General features: G+C 36.0%; 1 protein-coding gene across 1 annotated transcript; it reads right to left on the reverse strand.

Moving 5' to 3' along the window:
* Positions 1-15,311: 15,311 nt before the first annotated feature.
* Positions 15,312-16,490, reverse strand: LOC145030974 (uncharacterized). The gene has a single exon (XM_078979412.1). The coding sequence runs from the start codon at positions 16,090-16,092 to the stop codon at positions 15,652-15,654; it is 441 nt and encodes a 146-aa protein (XP_078835538.1). The 5' UTR covers positions 16,093-16,490; the 3' UTR covers positions 15,312-15,651.
* Positions 16,491-24,618: the final 8,128 nt, after the last annotated feature.

Raw genomic sequence — 24,618 nt, forward strand, 5'->3', positions numbered from 1 at the left:
CTTCCATCCCTAGGGACTACAAATGAAAAATCTTGGGATGTTACACAGGCTCTAGTGCTTACACAACTTCCTCCGATGCTCGGGTCGGTCTAGATTTAAATCAAGAGGTCGAACTCGAGCTAGAAGAAATTGTCCAACCGATGGGTAGGGACAAAGCAAATAGGAAGGAAAAGGGACTTCTTTGGGTGCATCGGATTTCAGCATGGGCCTTGACAAAATGCAAAAAATAACAGCGTCGTTTGATCGATATAATCTTAATTTCTCCGAACGTTTGGTGTTCGACAAACAAAAAGAAGAAGCAATGAAGAAGGAGCAGACGGAGAGACAAGAAATGGAGGATATGAAGTTTGTGATAGAAAACACCGACCATCTCTTGGGACCGGTTCTCAAGCTCGTGATGAAGAAGAGGGAAAAAATTATGAAAAAATATTTTCCCTAGGTTGTTGGTTTGTTTGATTTTTTTGTTTGTGTTTTTTTCCAACTTTTTTAAATTTTAGATTTATTGTAATTTTTATTTTAACAAATGAAATGAATTTTCTTTTTAATTAATTTTTTTTGGTTGTTTTTAATTTTAAAAATTATAAATCATAGAAATCAATTAATTTTATTAAAAAAAAATAACGAGGGAAGCTTCCCACCCGTTTCTTGGGTTTTAGCCTTTTAGGTGAGGGAAAGGAAAGTGAGGGAAATAATGGTGTGGCCTACAAAAAATAAGGGAAGTTTCTCTCCCACTCCCTCCCTCATAATCTAACAAAATAGACCACTTTAGTTTATATAGATATTTGATGATATATAATAGAGATTTTGCCAGAAAAAAAGACCATATTTTTTGTTGAGATTTTTTGTTTTTTGTACCATTTTTATAATTTATCAAAATGATGGTCTCAAGTAGGGAGTGAAGCATATTATAGACGTTCAAAATATATAATGTATTTTTTTCTCATTTGCTTTAAGTAATTTTCAAAAAAATTCTATGAAATCTTATGTTTTAATTGGTCATTTCAAAATTCGAAGTGTCTAATATCGTTAGTTTTTCAATACTATATTTACTCATTACCTAATTATTTGATAAATGTTTTGGTTTAATTATATACTCTAGTACTCTTGATTACTATTTGACTATTAATTGGTAACGTTATATGCATGAAATGTAACATCATGAATTTAGATGAATGATTATGTCGGTCAATAACTTGAACTCATATGTAAAAGTGGAAAGGAATGATATTAGGTTTAATTACCTATGCTAAGTAACCAATGAAATTGAGGTTTTTGCTTAATTAGTTTAATAAACTTCTTGTGGTTTAAACCCACATTTTTTTGGAACTGGCGGATATTATAAAGGTCACGACCTATAAAAGAAAAAGACATGACAAAAAAGAGTATAACGGACAAAACTACACAACTTGAAAAAGATTACAACATCAATCACCCCCAACTACATTTCCCAAAGTTGCCCCTAAACTTTATCCAACCAAAAACATTTGTGAGGATGTTGTCCCCCCAATTACATTTCCCAAAGTTACCCCTAAACTTTATCCAACCAAAAACCTCCGTGAGGATGTTGTCCCCCCGATTACATTTCCCAAAGTTACCCCTAAACTTTATCCAACCAAAAACCCCCGTAAGGAAATTGTCCGCCAACACCATAGAAGAAATCTGCACCTTATGAAAACCTTTATTGTTCCTTGCTTTCCATCTATTCCACAAGAAGCCATAGATGATGAAATGGTTCACATCATAGAGATGAAACATCCCATCACTTGATAGTTTATCTATTTTGGTTGTATGTGGTACTTTGGGGTAACTCACTAAGCTTTGGCTTACGGTTTAAGTTTTATGTTTCATACCTGAAACATAAAACTTAAACCGTAAGCCAAAGCTTAGTGAGTTCCCCCAAAGTACCACACACAACCAAAGTAGATCACAACATACATAGTTCGAGTCTAGATTCACATGAATGTTCATCCAATTTGCTCAAACCAGGGCTCTGATACCAACTTGTAACATCTCAAAAATCAAGGTGAAATTTTCATTTTTAAAACCAAACCAAAAACCATATTTGTTTACAAAACATCGTTCCCAAAAGTAATAATCACACATCAGAGTATCCTAAAATCTAATATCATAAAACTAGAAGGATGTGCACGATCACACCTTTGCTTTCCCACAATCATCTGAAGTAACTGAAATATAAAACTTAAACCGTAATCCAAAGCTTACTGGAATGTTTTCATTTATTACTTTGTCTAGTTAGGTCGAAGGCTCATATATGCATGATGTTATCTATTTTGGTTGTGTATGGTACTTTGAGGGAACTTGCTAAGTTTTGGCTTACGATTTAAGTTTTATGTTTCAGATACTTTAGATGATCGTGGGAAAACAAAGGCGTGATCGTGCACATCCTTTTGGTTTTATGATATTGGATTTTGGGTACTATGATTTTTTATTATTAGTTTTGGGAACAATGTTTTGTAAACAACTATGGTTTTTGGTTTGGTTTTAAAAATGAATATTTCACCTTGATTTTTGGGATGTTACAAGTTGGTATCAGAGCTCTGGTTTGAGCGAATTGGATGAGCATTCATGTGAATCCAAACTCAAACTATGGATCTGTAATAGTACTCAAAATTATTTTCAAAATTGTTTTCAAAACTATTTTCAAAGGTAACCAAAGAAGGATGAGATGTGTACGATCAAATGGAGCAAGAAAGTGTGCCCTAAGATACCTATATTGTTATTTGTTATGATGTTGTGATAAAACTGCATGCTAGTGGCAGGCTACAGATTTTCAGAAATTGCATGATAGAATTGTCTGATGTATGATGCCTAATAGTCTAGGAGGACTTCTTGTATCCTAGATGAAATTGACATCACTACTATAGTTTCTTAGTGTGTGCATCATAGTTATACATAGTTCACTATGTAAGGTTCGGTATACTTAGTTCACTATAAACAATAGCTCTGATACCAATCTGTCACACCCCCGAACCGTCAGAAAAACAACAGCGGAAACATCCGGGGCGGGTGACATCATGCGTAGTATCACAACAGTCATATCATAGCAATCAAAGTAAACACAACCATTACATTACGATATGAATATTTACATCTGTTTGGGAACACAATTTATATATTATAGTTTATACAAAAGATAAAGACGAGACTCCAAAATTGCTTCGTCTTCTCCAAAAGCTGGTAAGGTAACTGTCTATCATTTCTCTGAGAATACAAGCGATTTCGAAAACGTATCAGCATAAAGTTGGTGAGTTCATAAGCATGTTTTTGTATTGAAAACTAGTCATTGAGTTTGTATAAATGGTTTCTTTTCATTATAAGTAAAATGTTGATTATATTGAAAACCACTGTTACCAAGTTCTGAAATATATATGTATGTTTTCCAAGAAAATCCAATATTTTCTAAGATGTTAATTTCTGTATGAAAAGTATCGTTCTGTTCGAAAACCCTGGTTACCACCAGTATATAAGATATGTTCGAAAACCCTGGCTATTACCAGTAAGTATAGTAGTTTTATTACTTAAAATAAAACCAAAGGTTGTGTCCCTGGAATACCCTCCAGTAAGTAGATAGGTAGTTTTATTACTTAAAATAAAACTATAGAAGAAAGAAATCCCGTAAACAAAGGTTAGTTTATACATATTTTGAGTCGTATAACCATACTAATATGGTTTATATATATATATATATATATATATATATATATATATATAGAGAGAGAGAGAGAGAGAGAGAAAGAAAGAGGGGACGATTCAATTGAGAAAAAAAGGTTAAGAATGAGAAAATGAATCTGATGCACTCATTTTGAATCTGTCGTTTAAACGCTCAAGCGATACGCTGTACCGAAAGAAAAAATTATATTCATATATGAATACGTATATGGATATGTATATTTATATATAAATATGTATATTCATATCTGAATAAATATAAAGAAAGTGATTATTCATATATGAAGATGATGGCGGTGGTGGTTGGTGGCAAAGGTAGTGGTGGTGGGGGAGGTGACGGTGGTGGTGGCAGTTGGTGGCGGAAGGAAGGTAGAAGGTTGTGGATTCATATTTGAATAAACTTACATTTCTATTTATATATGATTATTGTTCATCCTCTATCACGTTGATACGCCGGAGCATTCTGCGGCATAAATAAATGATTGGTGCATTCCCTAATTGTCAATCTTTTCTTAGTTTCTCGATTGAATTAACTCTCTATCTCTCTCACTGTACATATATATATATATATATATATATATATATATATATATATATATATATATATATATATATATATATATATATATATATAGAGAGAGAGAGAGAGAGAGGGAAACGAACTTTCAACTTTGTTCACATTTAGTTACTAAACTTTTATTCATTATCTATTTACCACTGAACTATTGAAACTGAGAGAGAGGCTTTGTGCAATTTTCAGATATTTTAACTTTTCATATACTTGATGAGCACAACTGTACTTTTTCTAAGACTTTATGCGTTGAGTTTTAATTAATAATTACTAAAACTCCTAACCTGCCAAAACTTGTGGTGTGCGCTTGTGGCTTAATGGCCATGGCCCCATTTACAAAAGGGAAGCTCAAGCCAAGCCCAATGGTTTATGGATTGTAAGATACCGACCCATATACATCATAAACTTGTAAGTCTTATGTTGTAACTTGTAACTATGCATGAACATAACAACCAATTTAGACTAGTCTTGAATTTAAACTCAAATAGTATTGATCTAGAACCGAACAGCCTAAGTCTAGTCTAGACAGACGGGCTTGTGAGGGTCTTTGTTTTCATGTACCAGTTCGTCTTTAAAGCAATCTTAAATCTATTCAAAATCGGGTTGTTTAGGTCTTGGGTGGTTAAACCAGTTTTTGGTCGGTCCAAATCTGGATTCTCTCCCACGTTGATCTCGTTCAATGACTAGTTTTAATTGCAATAATGGCTATTTTTTAGTCTTGGTTTATCTAAACCGATCTTAGATCGGTCTAAACAAGTCTAGACTAATTCCAAACAATTAGTTTTTTTATTTTTTATCCAAAAAATTACTCTATAAGAGGTCATACATTCCATTTTCTCTTTGAAAATCCCTCATTCTAAATGATCTTCGGTTCTCCCAAGCACTATTTATTTTTTGAAACCACCCACAAAGCCAAAAAGAAACTTGATGAAAAAAAAAAACTGAAACCTACCGCAAAGACTGACCGAACCAATCTAAACCAAAAAATCATGCAAGGCCACAAAGACTGACCGAACCAGTCTAGACCAAAAAATCACGCAAGGCCGGTTTGCCAAAGACCTAAAAAGGACCGAGCCGTTATTGATCGACATGATTATGATTTTGTTCACCTCTGACTACCATACGTCCATTTACTACATATCTTAATTGGACGTGTATTAGTGATCATAATCTCATACCGATTGTAAAACCATATGTGAATGAAACCAATCTTTTCCTGTTGGGTACTTAATTGGTACATAATCATCAAATTTATGGGTATACCCAAGGGTATTTGGTATCCTAGTTTATGATCTTAATAAGTTAAAATTTACCACTTGTAATTTTCATTACCTAAAACTCAATCGCAATCTCATTTAAAAAAGGATTTAATTTTTAATATTTCCAATTTATGTCATCAACAATATTAATATACAACACAAGTTACATAAATATAATCATCAATATATAATGTTTAAAACATCTAAATTTTGAAGATAAACTATTCTAAATCAAAACATAACCAAACATGAGATGATATGGTTGACAGATAATCAAGACTCGAGAATTTTCAAGATAAACTAATCCAAATCAAAACATAACCAAACATGAGATGATATGGTTGAGAGATGATCAAGACTCAAGAAGCAGGGAGACGAAAAATGATAGAAACTCGAGAGACGGTTATTTATTGAATATTTGTGTTGATGGCTAGAGTACTCTTGACTTGAAGATCATAACGAAACATCATGAGTACCAGGTTTTATCTTAGCGATTGTAGTTTTGAATTATTAAGTATTTTATGTTATATTATGGATCTTGGATAACATATAAGTATATATTGAAATGTAAGTTTGAAATCATGTAAATTAATAATAAAATTGTATCTATGTGGGGAACTTCTTGCGGGAGAGACGGCTTGACAACTCAACATATTTTTGATGCTCTATGTGGGGAAGGATCTGCTATAGCCACAGATCTCATACATGCCATCACCACAGTAGTTAACCTATCGCTAGGGGGAAGATGTCTATCATGTCTGACAGAATTTGTGGCGTCTGCACTTCTTACTCCGCTCCTAAAACCTGACAATGGAATCCATCCTATTGTCGTGGGCACTATATGGAGGCGTTTGGTCTCAAAGGTTGTTATGAAATGAGTTGGTAAAGAAATGGTGCAATACCTTAATGACTTTCAATTTGGAGTAGGTGTGTCGGATGGTGCTGAAGTTGTACTTCATAGTGTTAATAGGGTGTTGAGTGCACGACATGATGACGGATCTCTTCAATGCTTTCAATTTAGTGGATAGATATGCCTTACTTCACGAGGTCAAGATGAGGTGCTCTTCTATTTCCTTATGGGTCAAGTTTTTATATGGTCATGCAACAAGGTTGTATTTGGGAGATAAGCATATTTGGTCCACTACTGGGGTCCAGCAAGGTGACCCTTTGGGACCACTTCTTTTTGCTCTTGTACTGCACCCACTTATACATCAAATTAGAGACAATTTTAAGCTTCTTCTTCATGCTTGGTACCTTGATCATGGGACAATCATTGGAGATTCAGAGGAGGTGGCTAAAGTATTGGTCATCATTAGGGTAGCAGGCCCATGATTAGGGCTTGAGCTAAATATCAAGAAAACTTAGCTATTTTAGCCTTCATACGATGGTAGGAAGCTTCGTTCAGGTTTATTCCCTGCAGACATTGGCCGACCGTCAGTGGGGGTGAAGCTTCTTGGGGGAGCTGTTAGTAGAGACACGAGTTTTATTAGCAGGTTAGCCATGAAGAGGGTTGCCAAGGCTGTTGATTTGATGCGCCTTCTACCACTGTTACATGACCCCCACAACGAGCTCCTTTTGCTTCGATCTTGCATGGGCATTTCCAAACTTTTCTTTGGTCTGAGAACGTGCCAACCTGCTCATATTGAAGAGGTTGATTTGTGTTTTGATAAAGGGTTATGTGGGTCGATTGAAAATATTGTGGTTTGTGGGGGTCCGTTCTTCGGGGACCTTCAATAGCGACTGGCTTCGTTACCAATTAAGTTTAGTGGTTTGGGGTTGTACTCAGCAGTAGGGGCTTCCTAATATGCTTTTGTTGCCTCACGGGCTCAATCGTGGGTGTTACAAGACCACATCTTACGAAATAGCAGCATATATGGTATGGATTCATATTATGATTGTGCTTTGGCTTGTCTTCATGATACGATTCTGGGCTTTGACTTCAGCGGTTTCACTAATAAGGACACCGCCCCTCCAAAAGCCCAACATTCATTGACGAGTGCCCTTTTTAGTATAATTGTCCAAGACATGGAAGTTCACTTCGACATGACGATTAGGCAGAAAGCTATTTTTGAGTGTTTAAGGGCCCCACATGCTCAGGATTTTCTTATGACTATTCCTATTGATGGTCTTGGCCAGCATATATTGCCAGTGAAGTATCGTGTCATCCTCTAGTATCACCTTATGATCCCTTTATTTCCAGCTGAAGAGATGTAGCACCTGGTTCCTAGTATGTAAATCTTAATTGAGTATTCTCCTTTTAAGCCTTGAACTCGGCGAGTCATAGGTCCGACTCGCCAAGTAGGGACGGGACTCGGGACACGTTTAAGTTGGCGACTCGGCGAGTCACCGCTGTTGGATGAAACCCTAAGTTTCAGGGGTTTGCACCCTATTTAAACAACACATCCGCCCCAGGCCAGCCCCCATCCAAGCACCATTGTGTTCTCTCAGCAGTTCCATTGAGGTATATCCCTTTTTCCCCCATTTCTATGCTTAAGGCTTCATTTAAGACATTCTTGAGCCATTCCCTAAGCTTGTATGTGCATAATATTTCGAAATAAGTTGATTAGTCTCTAGATCTAAGCATAGTTGAGCTCCAGGAGCTCAGATCCACTACCTTTATGAGCCCATATTGCATATAAACCTTAGATCTACTCTTTTGGTGCATTTTGAACCCTAAAAACCCCATAGATGGATAGTTACACGTAAAGTTGGAAACTTTACGTGTTATTCATGCTCTAGGAGCCCAGATCTACGAATGACATGGATTGGATTCAAGCAAAATCGCATTTTTAGCTCTTGCCTGGAGCGGACTCGGCGAGTCGCTCATCTGACTCGGCGAGTCCAGTCGCGAGTCTCCGGGTTTGTCCCCTTTTTGTTACGTCGAGTCGGGTGGTGAGTCCAGGAGGGACTCGGTGAGTTGGAAGCCAGAACTCACCCATAGTGGAACTCGGCGATTCAATGCCCAAACTCGGCGAGTTCAAGACAATCTCCTTAGATCAAGATCAGACTCGGCGAGTTGTTCATACAACTCGGCGAGTCACAGTATAACTTGTTCATCGGATGAAGATGAACTCGGCGAGTTGTTCATACAACTCGGCGAGTAGGATGAAGGACTTGAACATCAGTTTGGAAGGAGGACTCGTCGAGTCAACGCCTAACTCGACGAGTAGAAACAGAATTCAGGACAGTCGTTTGGACATGGACTCGGCAAGTTAGCGAGCCAACTCGGCGAGTCGGGTCAACTGGAAGTTGACTCTGACTTTGACTTAGGGCATGATCAGGGGTAAAATGGTCATTTTACCCAAAGGTCAGTTAGCAGTTTTTGACTAAGGGTTTGGTGGGAATACAACCGGAGGATTTCCGGAACAGCAGCAACAGTCAGACTATTCCCACGAAGATCAGCAACTACTCCGAGGTGAGTTACCTTCCAATAGCGGTGGGTCTAAGGCCACAATGTCGGCCCACCAGTAGGAGATGTATGATAGATGAGTGTCTTTGTGATATCATCTAGGTTTGCTACTACCTGATATGTTATATGCTAGCATGATATGTTGTATGTGATAGTAGTAGAGTTCGGTTGTTAGGACCGAAGGGTAGTCAGACACCCCAGATACGTCTGACAGTATGTGATGATATGTTTGCATGCTGGCTTGTTATGTTATATGCGATAGAGGTAGTAGGAGGGGATTAGTCCCCGAGTTCGGTTGTTAGGACCAAAGGGTAGTCAGCACCCCAGAATAGCTTGACGTGGGTAGGTCAGCACCCCATAATGGCTTGACATGGGCAGGACGGCACCCCAGAATGGCCGCACGGGTAGTCGGCACCCCAGAATGGCCGTACCGGGTAGTCAGGCATCCCAAAATAGCCTTGCAGTATGTATGATATATATTGTACGGTATGTGGTATGATGGGAGAACTCACTAAGCTTTGTGCTTACAGTTTACAGTTTTGGTTTCAGGTACCTCTTCATCGAAGGGGAAGGAGCTGGCTCGGTAGCGGCACATCATGCACACACATTGGTTTTCGCATTTACTAGATTTCCTTGGGATTTATACTCTGATGTTTCGATTGGTCGTATGACTTGACTTTTGAACATGGTTTATGTTGTGATGTAGTTTGGTCAAACAATGTTTTTATCTATTAACATTTTCTAAAGTAATGTTTTAAAAATGAAATTTTTGGACGTGAAAATTGGGTCGTTACAAGTGAGTTGCCATGTTTGTTGTAAAGTGTGTTTGGACTCGTTTGGGGAGCATGCAGTTCATTGTAAAATGCTCCCGGGTTTCAAGTACCGACACGATCTAGTTAGGGATGTTATTTTTGACATGTTTAGAATCCTTAGGGTTTCTGCCAAGAAAGAGGCACCTGTGAACTTTCTGACTGACCCATTAGAAGGAAGATCAACACTTAGACCAACTGATGTGTGGATCTAACAGGGGTTTCCCCTCTTGTGGACTTGGGGAGTGGAGTTTTCACGATGGGGCAAGCTGCTTGAAAAGTTGCATCAAGCAAAGTGGCAAAACATGAGAAAGCGTGCATGGAAAATCAACACACGTTTATACCCTTTGCATTTGATACTTTCGGTCTCCTTGCGCCAGAAGCTGTGGAACTAGGGGTGTTCAAAAATAACTGTATCCGGAAACCCGATCCGAAAAATCCAAAAATCCGATCCGAGAATATCCGAAAATCCGGATATCCAAAAATTCGGTTATCCGGTTATTCGGATTCGTTCGGTTATCCGGTTATTCGGATTCGGATAGTTCGGATATCGGGTATCCGAAATTTCTATCTCTCTCTCTCTCTCTCTCTCTCTCTCTCTATATATATATATATATATATATATATATATATATATATATATATATATATATATATATGGAACGGCAAATCTATTCTACTCCTACACTACTCCTAATTCTCCACCTATATCCCTCACGGGACTTGAACCCTCGACCTCAAGGAAGGAGAGCAACACCGGATACCGCTGGGCTAGAAGCCCTTTGGTATCCGAAATCTATATACTAACTATTTATATATATATATATATATATATATATATATATATATATATATATATATATATATATTTTTTTTTTTTTCTACTTTGAAGTGTGCACTTTAAAAAGCCCAAACCCAAAAGGAACGATGTTGGTACTTGGTATGATTAGGTCACAAAACTTGAAATCTCAGTTCTTTCCAAACCATAGCGATCAATTCTCCTATCGATTATGCTCGACCTTAAAGCCTTCACTCATCGAATAGACAAATCTTCAATTTTCCTGGAGTTGTTGATACTAGACACAAAGCTTCATAATTAGTAAGTTCTCCTCTTCCTCAAGAGCAAGGATCGAATAAAAGAATCTTCCCCTTTTATGAGTTCGACTCTTCCCCTTTTTAACTGGTTAGCTACTAGCCTACTAGTATAGAACATTCCATGTTATGTAATGCTTTTCTTTTGTTCTGTTACTAGTCTACTACTCTACTACATCATGTTTTTGTAACTGTATGTTTTTGTAGCTATATGTAGCTGTATTTTTTGTAGGTGTGTGTGTAAATAAGTATGATTCTTTCTTTCTGATGTTTTTGTAGCTGTATGTGTAAATAAATATGCCAGACTCTTAAATAATACTTAAATGTGTTATGGATGAAAGATTTAAATGATACTTAAATATGGTATGAATGAAAGATTTAAATGATACTTAAATGTGTTATGAATGAAAGATTGGTATAACGAATGTGGTAGACCCTCCAAAATGTCGGATGATCACACTAAAAAACCACCACACTTTGGAGTTTGGAGCATTTAAAGTGTTCATTAACTATAAACATAAATAAGATGAACAAAAATCGTGAAGTCCATAACATTTGTTTCAAGATCATTTATTGGAAAGTTAGTCTTAAATGTGTCATCTGTGTATGTAGTTTATTGACCTTATTCTCATGATACTAACGTAATTTCTTTTCCCTCATTTATTGGACAAATTAATCTGAAATATACCTGATTTTTCTCACGATAGTAATGTAGTTTATTCTTTTAGGTAATGTAATTTTTTTTGCACTAATATCAATGTACAATATCCTTTTCAGATTTTCACAATGGACACAACCAACGATGGTACAGTTACATCCGAATGCGAGTTTGTGTCTGAAAATGAGGTGGCAACAAACACAAAAAGGAAAAAAAAAAAAAAATCAAAAGGGCTCAAACAAAAAAGATGATGCAAAACCACCCCATCCAGCTCCGCCATCTACAGGTGAAGCTCATGATCACATGAAGAAAAAAATATCTATTTGGTGGAAACATTTTGAAAAAACTGAAGTTGTTGATGTTGCTGAATGTATACATTGTCATAGAAGGATCGGTTGTGCAAGCGTAAATGGGACTACACCATTGAAAAACCACGTTATTGGTTGCAAACAAAATCCATAAAACATAGATAAAAAAAACGAAAACTCATTGACCTTGATTCCAAAACACGTATTAGTATTAGTGACGATGGTTCTACTGAAACTACTACAGTTCCTAGGTTGTGGGAGTTCAACCCAGAAGTTATCAGGAGAGCACTCGCTAGAATGTTGATAGTTGACGAGCTGCCATTTTCTTTTGTTGAGCGTGAAGGTTTTCGTTATTTTTGTAAGGTGATGAATGCCCATTTTAATGTCCCTTCGCGTTCTACCGCTACACGAGATTGCTATAGTACTTTCATTAAGGTTGTCGAATATTTTTGCAAATTTATCTTCTAGAGTATTATGTCTTACCACATATACTTGGACATGGGGACAAAATTTAAGTTATATGTGTTTGACTGCACACTTTATAGATAACAATTGGCAGTCACATAAAAAAATTATTAATTTTTGTCCAATAGTTGGTCATGCTGGGGTCATAATTGGTAGATCGGTCAAAAAATGCTTGATAGAATGGAACCTAAAAAACATTTTGACCATAACGGTTGATAATAATGCTAGTTCAAATAATTTAGCTATTAATCATTTAAAATAGGTTTTTAATCATTGGGAAAGTGGTGTTTTGAAGGGATTTTTTTGCATATGAGATGTGCGGCTCATATCCTAAATTTGGTTGTTAGAGATGGTCTAGATGATGTGAATTTATCAATAAAGAAAATCCGTACAATTGTGAAAATATGTCCGGTCATCTCCAGCGAGGCTCCAAAATTTTAAAGCATGCATTGAAGAGGAGAAAATCGAAAGCAAGAGTCTTGTGTCCATGGATGTCGATACACGCTAGAATTCAACTTTTTTGATGCTTGAGAGTGCTTTGAAATTTAAGAAAGCATTCTCAAACTTGCTTCTGAAAGATTCAAATTGTGAGAAAGAGTTAAAAAAGTGTGAATGTGGTTTGATAAGTGAAGCTGATTGGACCAATGTAAGTAGTTTGCTACCATTCTTGAAAATATTTTTTGATGCAACAAATAGATTTTTTGGTTCCAGGTATGTGACTTCCAATTCTTATGTACAAGAAATTTTTGGAATTGGTCATGTGATAGATGGTTTTACTAAGCATACAAACATGTCCGTTAAAACTATGGCACAAAAAATGCAAAAGAAATATAAGAAGTATTGGGGGATGCTGATAAGTTAAATCAATTTTTGTTCATTGTTGGAATCCTTGATCCAAGGCGAAAATGGAAATATATTGAATGGGTTGTTGCATAAAATTTTAACAAAGATAGTGCTGCTATTTTTCTTATCAGACTAGAGCACAACATGCGCTCTCTGTTTGATATGTATCATTCTGCCATGCCTCAAAAGGAGCACGATGAGGTCTCATCCATATCTTCTACTTCTGTTTCTAATGCTATGTGGGGGAATGATGTAATGGACATTGATGCAATGATGACAAAGAGGTTTGAAATGGCTATGGGAAGTTCAGAAACTACTACAAGGAAAACAAAATTAGACAAATATTTAGGGGAAGATCGTGAGCCTATGGACCTACATTTTGATATATTAACATGGTGGAAGGTTCAAAGATGTAGGTATCCCATTCTTTCTAAGATGGTTCGAGATATTCTTGCTATTCCAGTTTCTACAGTTGCCTCCGAGTCGGCTTTTAGTACAGGGGGACGAGTACTTGATTGTTTCCGGACTGCTTTGACTCCAAGAATGGTAGAAGCGTTGGAGTGTACACAAGATTGGACACGTACTTCTTATAATCGTGTTATGGTTGATGATCTACCACTTGAAATAGAGAAATCGAGGAAGGTTAGGTTTAGCTAATTGTACTTGTGTTTATTGAGTTTCTTTCAATATATAATTTTACCGTTTTCTTTTTATTTTGACCTATAGGTTTGAATGACTTAACTTTGGAACAACCGACTATCATTATTGATGAAACCGTTGATGAAACATGTGGAATCATTGATCTGATTTGAGGTATATAAATATTTAGATGTTCCATTTCAGCTATTTAAATTATGCCAAACTATTTTTTTTAATTGGAATATGTAATATATTATTCTATACATATTTATGTTTCTAATTTTGATTTCTATTTCTTCTAAATTGCAACTTTAAATAGTAGTTGTGTAACTAGTATGGACCTCTAGAGTTTTTTGTGGTGGTAAATATGGACTAGACTTATGGACCTAAGCTATTTTTGATGGTAAATATGAACAAGACTTATGGACTAAAGGTTTTTTTTTGGTAAATATGAATAAGAATTATTGACTTTAAGTGTTTGGTTTGGAATTTGGAATGCTCTTTCCTATGAATCGAATGCCACATTCTCTTTTGCACTTTTTCTTTTGTTGATTATTAATATCGTGGCTATATAGTAACTATCAAGCACATAGGATTTTTATATAACTTTAATATTATCTAATGGTTGTACCCTTTGTTTGGAAAATATGATGTAAGTATTATACTATTATCTAATGGTTTGTATATGGCTTTAGTGATTGTGTTTGGTTTTGAGTTGATTCATGTACGTAGTAATTTACTTTAACCTTTATTGTTTGGTTTTGAGTTGATTCGTGTGGTTATTTAATATTTATTGTTTAATGGTTGAATATTAAAAAAAAAAAAACCAAGTTGTTAGAATTTTGGATATCCGATTCTGGTATCCGTATTTTGGATATCCGATTTTGGATACCAGAATTCACTATCCGAAATTTTCGGATATCCGAATTTCCGAATATCCGGTTTTGGACACACCTATGTGGAACTACTTAATAGAGTCAAACGGATCATGCATTGTAATGTTATGACTCCAAGATCTATAGATGTTTTTTTAAAAGAATTAGTTTTGTCATCCAAAAATAGATTGCGGTAGAGCTTGTTACTCATTTATGTAAATATATCTTTGTTAAATATTTCTTGTTACTCATTTATTGTTAGGGATTGAGTAAATCGGGTAATCGGACAAAATTTCGTAGTACTATAACCACTCCCTGCCCGAGAAAATTTTGTCTCATAACCATTTATCCGACCCAAAAACCAGTCTCATAAGTTTCAGGTTCAGTTTTTCCCACTGGGTTTTGGTACTTTTGCCATCGCTACTATTTACCATTATTAAATTATCTTAATGTCTTGAAAGAGTAAAGTAAATTTTATAATATTCCTGAAAAAAAAAAAAACAAATAGGAAGCGATTATACACATTAATCAGCAAGATATGTAAACACTATCTATCTTCTGAATTACAGTCATTCATAAGTCATAACCAGATAAATAGCCCTACCCAAAAATATAACTGATCCCCTCAAGCAGGAGTTTTTGCATTAATACCACAGATTCACATATCCATGGAAGAACAATAAAGATTAAGAATTTGGAAAGAAACGGTTCCTTATGGTATATAACATAACTAAATCGATCAAATAAAATTTTGTGAAAAAGAATGGCATACAAGAATCACGCATTTACAAATTACAAGACCTCATCAAATCAATCATCTAATCCTTCAGATCTGTCAATAATCCGACTGCATCTTCCACTCAATTTGACGAATTTGTGTGTTTTCATAAATAAGATCAATAAATCAACCCAGTATGCAAATCATCTGTTTTGATCCCACAAATCTGTGATTAATCCAACTGCATACTCCCATCAATTTGACGAATTTGTGAGTTTTACTAAAATCAAGAAATCAACTCAGTATGCAAACCATCTATTCTGATTCAAGTCTGTCGTGGGTCTTGATTAAATGCCTCCTCTTGATTACCAAAAAAGTCGCCGCACAAATCTGTAAGATCCCGGCTAAACCCACGAATATGAATCCAAGTTTCTTTCCAAAGTTGAGATTTTTCGACAGCGGCGGCGGAGGAGGGTGTTCTCTGTGTTGTCGTTTTGATCTCCTAGGGCGGCTTGAACCTGGAGGGTGTGGTGCCTTTCTTGGAGGCGGTGGAGGCTGTGAGGATCTCGGTGGTGGTGACGGTGGCGGGGGTGGAGATGGAGGTGGAGGTGGAGGTGGAGGTGAAGGTGGAGGCGGGGGAGATGGGGTAGGAGGTGGTGGGGGCGGCGGTGGCAGCGGTGATTGTTGTTGGGAATCGACATAAACAGAAAACAACCCAAAGTACAACAAAACGAAGGTCAACAATGGCGATTCCATGATTACATGAATCTAAGTCATGAAAAGATAATCAACAAGTTTAAGAGCTAGCATCTCGGTTGTGTGGGTATTAAGATCGAATCAAGAAAATTACTGTCTCTTCTCTACTTCGGTGAATCGAACATATCGGAGAACTAATTTGCTGCCAAATCTTGAATCCTTCAATCAGTAACCACAGATTTGGTGAAACTGAAAACAAAAACGGAATCAAGGGTTTATGAAATGGATTTGGTGGTCAACTGTGATTCAAGAATCTTTAGGGTTCGATCAATTTTGGATCTACAGTTGGGGTGAAGGTGTTTGTGATGTTGCCGGAGAGACAGATAGAAAAGAGAGGTGGGTGGGTGGGGGAAGGAGACAGCGAAGATGGTAGAGGGAAGCTAGATATGATAAGGATTTTCTATTCGAAGGTAGACCCTAATTTTTTAGATTTATTTAATTTAAAAATATATTAATCGAATTATTTTTAAGAAAAGAAAAACCAAACTTTTGGTTTACGCGCCGAACATCTTAAAACCAATGTTTTCGAGATATAGGGCGTGTTTGGTACGGAGCTTTTGAAAACGTTTGGGAGCTTCTAGCTTTTAGCTTTTGATAAAACGCTCTAATTTAAACAAAAAGCTTCGTTTGGCAGTACGAGCGTTTAGTTTTTAGTTTTAACAAAACGCTCCGATTCTAAAAGCTACTTCATGTAGCTTTTAACAAAACGCTCCGGAGCTTTTGAAATCAATTTCCATAATTACCCTTAAAAATATATTTATATATTTTTTTTATTTTTAATAAATTGTTCTTTTATGTAATTTTATATATTTCAAAAGCTTTCCAGCTACTTTTGCCAAACATTCATATAACAAATAAAAATTACAGCTTCCCGCTACCAGCTACCAGCTACACGCTACCAACTATCCATTACCAGCTAACCACTACCCGCTTCCAGCTAACAGCTACTTTTACCAAACACGCTCATAGAGAGGTGTTTGGGATTTTTTTTATTTTTATTTTTTCTAAAAAGTCAAAAAATTCTAACGTCTTGTTTCCGAGTTTTTTTTTTAATTTATTAAAGAAAATGGAAGAAAATTTTTGATTGAAAGAAAAGAAGGTGGAGGAAAATATTCATTATTCTATGTTTCCGAGTTCAAAAGAAATGAAAGAAAAAATTTAACTTTTTGTGTTACTGAATTATGAGAAAAAATAAAATTAAACTTTAAATTTTCTTCCCCTCATTTTCTTCTCAAATCCGTCCAATTTTGAGGGAAATTTTGGAAAGAAAATATGGTTTCAAATCTTTTCCCTCCCTCATTTTCTTTCCATTAATGAAACCCGGGAACACGATTTTCCTTCGACACTTCTTACTTTCCCTCTGTATCATCTTATTTCTCTCATTAAATAGAACTCGGGAACAAGACGTAAAAGATATTTAATATTTACAAAAGGTTTTTTGAAAAAGGAATCGATAGTTTTTCAAAAGATAAGAAATTAGGATTTTTTTTGTATTTTTTACCTTCTTTAGAGATAAATTACATTTAATAGTTAAGAAATATTAAACAAACATTTTATAAAATGAATTTTTGTCTTTTAACCCCTCAAAAACTAAAAATCAAAAAAAAAAAAAAAAAACTTTTAATCTCAAAAAGCAATCCCAAACACAATTAAACAAAGAGAACATCACATTCTAGAGTTACCACATTTTCAAAATGAAAAATAGACATCAACGTAATTATATTTTTGTTTTTTTTACATATCAATATTTTTTTAGACATATTATAATTATAACATTGCTACAGTCGTCATAATGATTATATGTGAACATTTCCAACAAATTCGTTACTTAGGTGTGTACAAAAAAAATATACAAATATTAACAAAACGAAAAGATAATTATCCTGATAAATAAATTTTCCTTATTTTTTATTTTACATTCTTATTTTAATTTTATATAAAATTTAACATAAATGGTAAATATTTTTAAAACCACATTATTTTGGTAAATATCTTTTTGAAATACGATATTTTAATTATAATAATAATAATAATAATAATAATAATAATAAAACCTCCGAATTTTATAAGAAAAAAACATGTGCAAAAATTGAGAATACATGTTGGCAAACTAACTCGACAATAAAATATGGCAATCACCATTCAAGACACACCAGATGTTCACACCGACAATTATGTCAGGCGAAACACTTAAGATTTGCATATCTGCAAAGCATGTTCAATTCGTTATACAAAATCAAATAATAAAGACTAAAACTACTAGAGACAGAGATCAATAACATGAGGAAGAAGAACATCTTCAATAAAATTTGTTTAATGTATTACAAGAACTTAAATACAAAAAATAATAGTGTTTATCTACAACGATAACATTGCTTTCGTCTCGTGTATATGTAGAGCTATTTGATAATCATGCTACTAAAAACGGCTCCCAACATGTCGTGACCAATTTACATAGTCATAAATATTGTTTTACAAAAATTGAATGTAATCTATTAATATTGCAAACATTATGATCAACTGTCTTGAAAAAATGAAATGTAACGCCCCCAAAAATAATGACATAAAATTTCCGTTTTTAAGTTAATAAATCGTTAATACATATCATTTACACAAACCAAGTTAATCGAGATTTATCAAAACATCATTAAATCAGGGTAATTCACGAAATGCATAAGCATGTGATGTGTGCCCTGCAATCATCCAGAGTTCTTAGATTTGAAAACCGAAGTACCTGAAAACTATAAGCACAAAGATTAGTGAGTTCCCCAACATACTACATACCATTCACCTTAAGGTTCCAAAGCTCGTGCTCCAACTTTTGCATCTCGCCCCTTGGGCAGTACTCTGTGAGCATGAGTTCCTTTAAACATTCCCAACCCATGGCATTTGCCACTGGCAAGGTTAGGAATTTAACTCGGCCATTCCACTAGGTCAATGCTCTATTAGTGAAAGTGCAAGCAACGAACTTCACTTTGTTTGACTCGGAGCACACACAAATCTCGAAGACCGATTAGATATTCTCAATCCATCGGGTTAGGGAAATTACACCTCCATTGTCATCGAAAGATTTGGGCTTTGTGTTCATGAAATCCTTGTAGGAACACTCCTTCTGGTGTCCCTGGCCACCCTCAAGATTAAGGGGATGGGTACCACTTCCTGACCCGCTAGTGCCGCCAGAATTTATTTGTGACATTGCGGCAGCCACAACGGTCGTGACTGCTGCTTGGAACATGGTTGGGTCGAACTGAGTAGGTGGTGGCGTTGGATCCGTCGGGGGATTGTTGTTCTTTTTGTTGGGTCTTTTCTTCAGAGGCATCTTGTTCTAAAAATAATCAGGAAGAAGAGGATGGTAAGTCCCCAAGATTTTAGAATCAAGAGATATGAAACAAGATATATCTCGGCCTGATAGATTGAGTGTTCTACTAAGCGATAAACAAAGGAAAAGTTATCCATATAAGCAAACTATCTCTAGGAAGAAATGAGTAGCAACACTTGGAATGATCGATTACACTATATTCGGCTTTAGCTAAAATACTCTCATAGTATCTTAAGTTGTATGCTCTGTTCTATCGATATATGTTGTATATACTTGGTATGTTTTAGGCCTGCTACAACACCACAGTCACTCCCAAACACATGTTGGTCATGTCTCAAATAAATATAGTTGATCCGGCTATATTGACACCAGACATGATTACATAACTATCCAGGTTTAACCGTAGTCTCCAACATCTAAATACTTTTGTTTTGTTCTACTTGTGATACTATTTCTGGTACGTATGTATACTTGTATAATTCTTATAAAATACTTATATTTTAAAAGTATAATTTTAGTTCAAAGCATTTCAGCCCCTTTAGTGTTCATAGTTGTATAGCATGTAAGGTTCGGTATACTAAGTTCACTATAAACAATAGCTCTGATACCAATCTGTCACACCCCCAAACCGGAAATGATGAAAACGTTCAGGGGTGGAGGACGTCATGTGTAGTATCATAACAATTACATCATAGTAATCAAATTAAGCACAACCATTACAATATAATATGAATATTTACATTTGTTTTAATTCATTGTTTGTGTACATCAAAGTATAGCAGAATATAAAAGAAGTGTCGATATATGCTCTATCTTCAAAATGTTGTAGGAGGTACCAGTCTATGGATTTCCTAAGAATACAAGCGATATTGAAAGAGTATCAGCATAATGTTGGTGAGTTCATAAGAATGTCTTTGTAGTGAAAACCAATCATTAAGTTATGAAAAATGTATGCATGTTTCCCAAGAAAATCCAATATTTTCTAACATGTAAGTTTTGTTTGAAAACCCTGGCTACCACCAATATGATTAGTATGTTTTGTTTGAAAACCATGGCTACCACCAGTATGTATAGTATGTTCTAGTTTTAAAACCCTAGCTACGACCAGTATGTATAGTATGTTTTGTTTGAAAACTCTGGCTACCACCAGTATGTAGTGTATGTTCTGTTTGAAAACCATGGCTACCACCAGTATGTAGTGTATGTTCTGTTTGAAAACCTCTGGCTACCACCAATATGTATAGTAGTTTTAATAGTTAAAATAAAATCGAGTAATGTATCCCTAGAATCTTCCAGTATAATGTATGGTAGTTTTATTAATCAAAATAAAACTAATGAATAATGAAATCTCGTAAACAAGGGGTAGTTTTATACTACTGTGAGTTCATATAACCATGCTTGATATGACTAGTGACCTCAACGATGTTTGTTTAGGCATCGTACGGTGTGATATTTGTCATCCTAGGCATGCCTACCTAACTGTAGCTAGCAGTTTAGGTGTGGGATTTTCAGTCCCGAATAGAGCTATTCACAAATCTCACGCTCTCCCTCCAGGAGACTCTGGTTATACTAAATTTCGAGGATTTTACCAGTACCCAAAAGGGTACAATTGAAGAGATGTCTCACAATCATGTATTAACTAGTTTACGTGTAGTTCTGTATCCTTTTCTCGTAATTGAAACCGTTGTATACTTGATAGAGTATTAATAGTTATACTTAAATAATTATTTAGTGTTATACTCTTGTTATCCAATTATAGTAATGAATGTCATAAACTAAAGTTGTCATAGTTTATATGTTTGCTCATGTATATAGTCTAAATTGGTAAAAACAGTGTAAAGAGTTTCCCAAACTATACCCATTATAGTTTGCTTGTAATGTTATGTACTTGGTTCGTGAAATGTTCCAAAAACTATACAATTGTGTTTTCGAGTTGAAAGTGTCCCTTATGCCCCGCATAGTAGAAAAGGGATAAAATATCTATATATTTCATAGAAATCGTTGGATTGTATCAATTTCATAAGTTTTAAACTTTTTGAAGTCCTTTTGTTTTAGTTCACAAAATTGTTTGTGTTTGGCTTGTATTCCCCCATGAAAACGTTAAAAATCATAAAAGCGTAGGGGTATGAACTAATTGTTTGTTATGTGCAAGCGTCGAACTGGAAATGAAGACCCTCGAGTTGTTGTATGAGGCACTTAATGGAATCCTAATGACAATTAAATACATATATGTATTTAAATTAGCGATTTCGTTAGGTAAAGTATTAGAAAAACATTTGTTTTCGGTTAAGGAATGTTACCGAGACTTGATTGAATCGAGGAAAATGGTTTTGACCACTTTGGAAGTGTTTACGGACGTGAAAAGGGGTTTACAGTCGTGAAGAGGGTTTTACGACCGAGAAGGTAGTTCACAGCCGAGAAGGTAGTTTACGGCCGTGAAAGGGGTTTACGGATGTGAACTCATCTTGAAGGGTTTACGGGCCTTTGCAGATTTGAAGGGTGTACGACCATACACTCAAGAACAAGGGTGTTGAGTTTTATGATAAAACGTGTTCCAGATGCTCTAAATCGACTCCCAAGGACGATTTTTGATGATTTTCGGTAGAAAATAGGTGTTTTTGGTGTTTACGGTCAGGGGTTTAGAGAGAGAGAGAGAGAGTTTTCGGCCAAGAAGCTTAAAATGAAGGCGGGCTCCCGTATATCTAGACTGAGAGTATGGTTAGTGGTGGGGTCCACCTGGCACCAACCGTACACGGGTTTACGAGCGTACTCAAGTTTACGACCGTAAACTCGCCCTGGCCGCACCCCTGCTGTTTTTCGAGAAAATTCAAGTTTTTCGCGCGATTTTTGGTTCCGACTCGTATATCATTTTAATTATATAAAACTACTTGATTTTCTTAACCAATAAGTTTGACGAAAATTCAATAAAATTCAAATTTTATTAACGGATATCGGTTAAAGATAACGGAAAGAGTTTCGGGTTGTCACACGCAGGGCTCTCCAACCCACATATGAACGAATCCCTTCACCATTCAACAATAATCCTTTGCGAATGAACCACAATTGCTCAACTTGAAATCTGAAGTCTCGAGAGGGTTTGACTCCCTGACAGACCATCCATACTAAACCAATGTTGAATCCATCCCATTAGTTTCTCAACTGACTACTCATCTTCTGATATTTGAGTTTCCTATTAGAAACAGAATCACCAACCAATTATCCATGCAGAACACATACTTGACCAAGGCTTAAATAATCCTTCGAGTAGGAGACACATACCTGCAACGGTTAGACTCAGACGAGAGCTGTGCAATAGGATCAAGTCATTTACTCTGAGATCATCCAAACCTATGTGTAATTAACCTAACATTTCCTCCGAATAAGAAGCTACTCCACACTTGAGTTCTAAATCAATAATACCGCATTGACTTATCTTGATGCCCTTTACCAATACAACCATTATAAGTCACAATCACAAGATCTTGATCTATCAGCAAAATTGAATCCATTCATTACCCTTGAACCCTTTGATTGATGCCCTCGGCATGTAGGTACCTCGATCCTCAATCCATGAAATGAAAATTTTGCACAAAACACTTGTGATAGCTGACACGAGATCTTACCCAAAAACCAACTCGATACTCACCTCATAATCCGAGAGCTGCAGATTTGCACTTGCATTAAACCCAAGACCTTCTGATAACGACAATCCTTGCTAGGCCAAGATATAAAGGTTCCCAAACTAACACTGAGACTACCAGACTCGCACTTGGTCCAACCACTAATTCCCCGATAGTCCAAATAACAACGCTACCCAGCCTACAAACCTTTCTGCATCATACACTAACCACCCACCTGATTCTGCGACTCAAGATCTAAATATTTGACCCAACGGTCTCGACCACGTCCCACCTATATTTCCAAACTCACACGGGGCTCACCCACAAGTCCCACCCAACTATACCACAAAGCTACCTCGCTTAGGGATCCTACCCGTCTAGAGCTATACATGCCCGACTCCGCTACGGTCCCCAATGGTCCTTAACCCAAAATAGAGAAATACCCATTGGCAGTCTTGGATGACATGCCAAAGACACAATAGATTTCCCCTTTACACTCATGACAATCGCCAACGTTCTTCTACTTCAGTATGGTGAATGCTACAATCCGATCGTAGTCTTACGACACTTCAAATCGACCATGGTTACCACCCATGGCCTTACCACACCTTAACCATCACAACCCCACGCACCTGAGTTGAAACCCACATCCAACCTGGTGTTCGAGTCATGAAGTCTGAAACCCTCATCAAACAAGAATAGCAGCGAGGCTCTAACACGTCCCTCGATCTGGATCCATCCATAAACCTACTATTCATAACAAGAAAATGCCGACCAACTGATAGGATTTCCCTGAACTCCCACTTAAAAAACCTTTATCTAAACGATCACTTGGTTCATCTCTATTCCTGACAGGATGCGAAACTTGCCCTAGTTCCATACTCGATACATCTCCCGGAAATTCTAATCGATTCTCCCCCACTTAGATTCAACGAAGCTCTGTCATCCCATAAGTCTAATGGATTCCCAACCCATCGAACCTCATATTATTGGATTATGTGTCTAAGCCCATAACCATAATTGGTATGTACTTAACCCGATAATAGCATAATCCATTTGGGTTGTAACACTCTGGAACAATTTAATAAGATGGTTATTTGAGGAAGAGGTTATTGTGGTTTATTAATATATTATAAGTATAATATATTAATTGAGAAATCACATTATTTAATTAGTATTGATCAAGAATTAATTTGGTATTAATTTAGTGATCAAAAGAAACTAATTAAAGTTACAGGGATTGATTAGGTAAATCAGTAATACTTCTAGTTGAGCTCATGACTCATGTTGATTAGAGTTGGACTAAACCTATGTGAAAGTACAAGAAGGTTTAGCCCAAAAGACTAAGAAATATGAAAGGCCGTTAGGGTTTGCATGGTTGTAATCCTAAGCTATAAAAGAAGTCCCTAACACCCTAAAATCGCTCCCCATGCACACTAGAGTTGTAGCTAGCCAATTTTGATCTCCCAAACCTCTCTCTCAAATACATTCTCTTGTTCTTGGTTTGTTATAAGACATGAGGCATCGCACTTGATATGCTAGGCTCCTAAAGGTCAAAGACAAGCAAGCTACTACATAAGGTAATCT

Source organism: Lactuca saligna, chromosome 1 (genome assembly GCF_052625555.1).
Source record: "Lactuca saligna cultivar CGN05327 chromosome 1, ASM5262555v1, whole genome shotgun sequence".
NCBI lineage: Eukaryota > Viridiplantae > Streptophyta > Magnoliopsida > Asterales > Asteraceae > Lactuca > Lactuca saligna.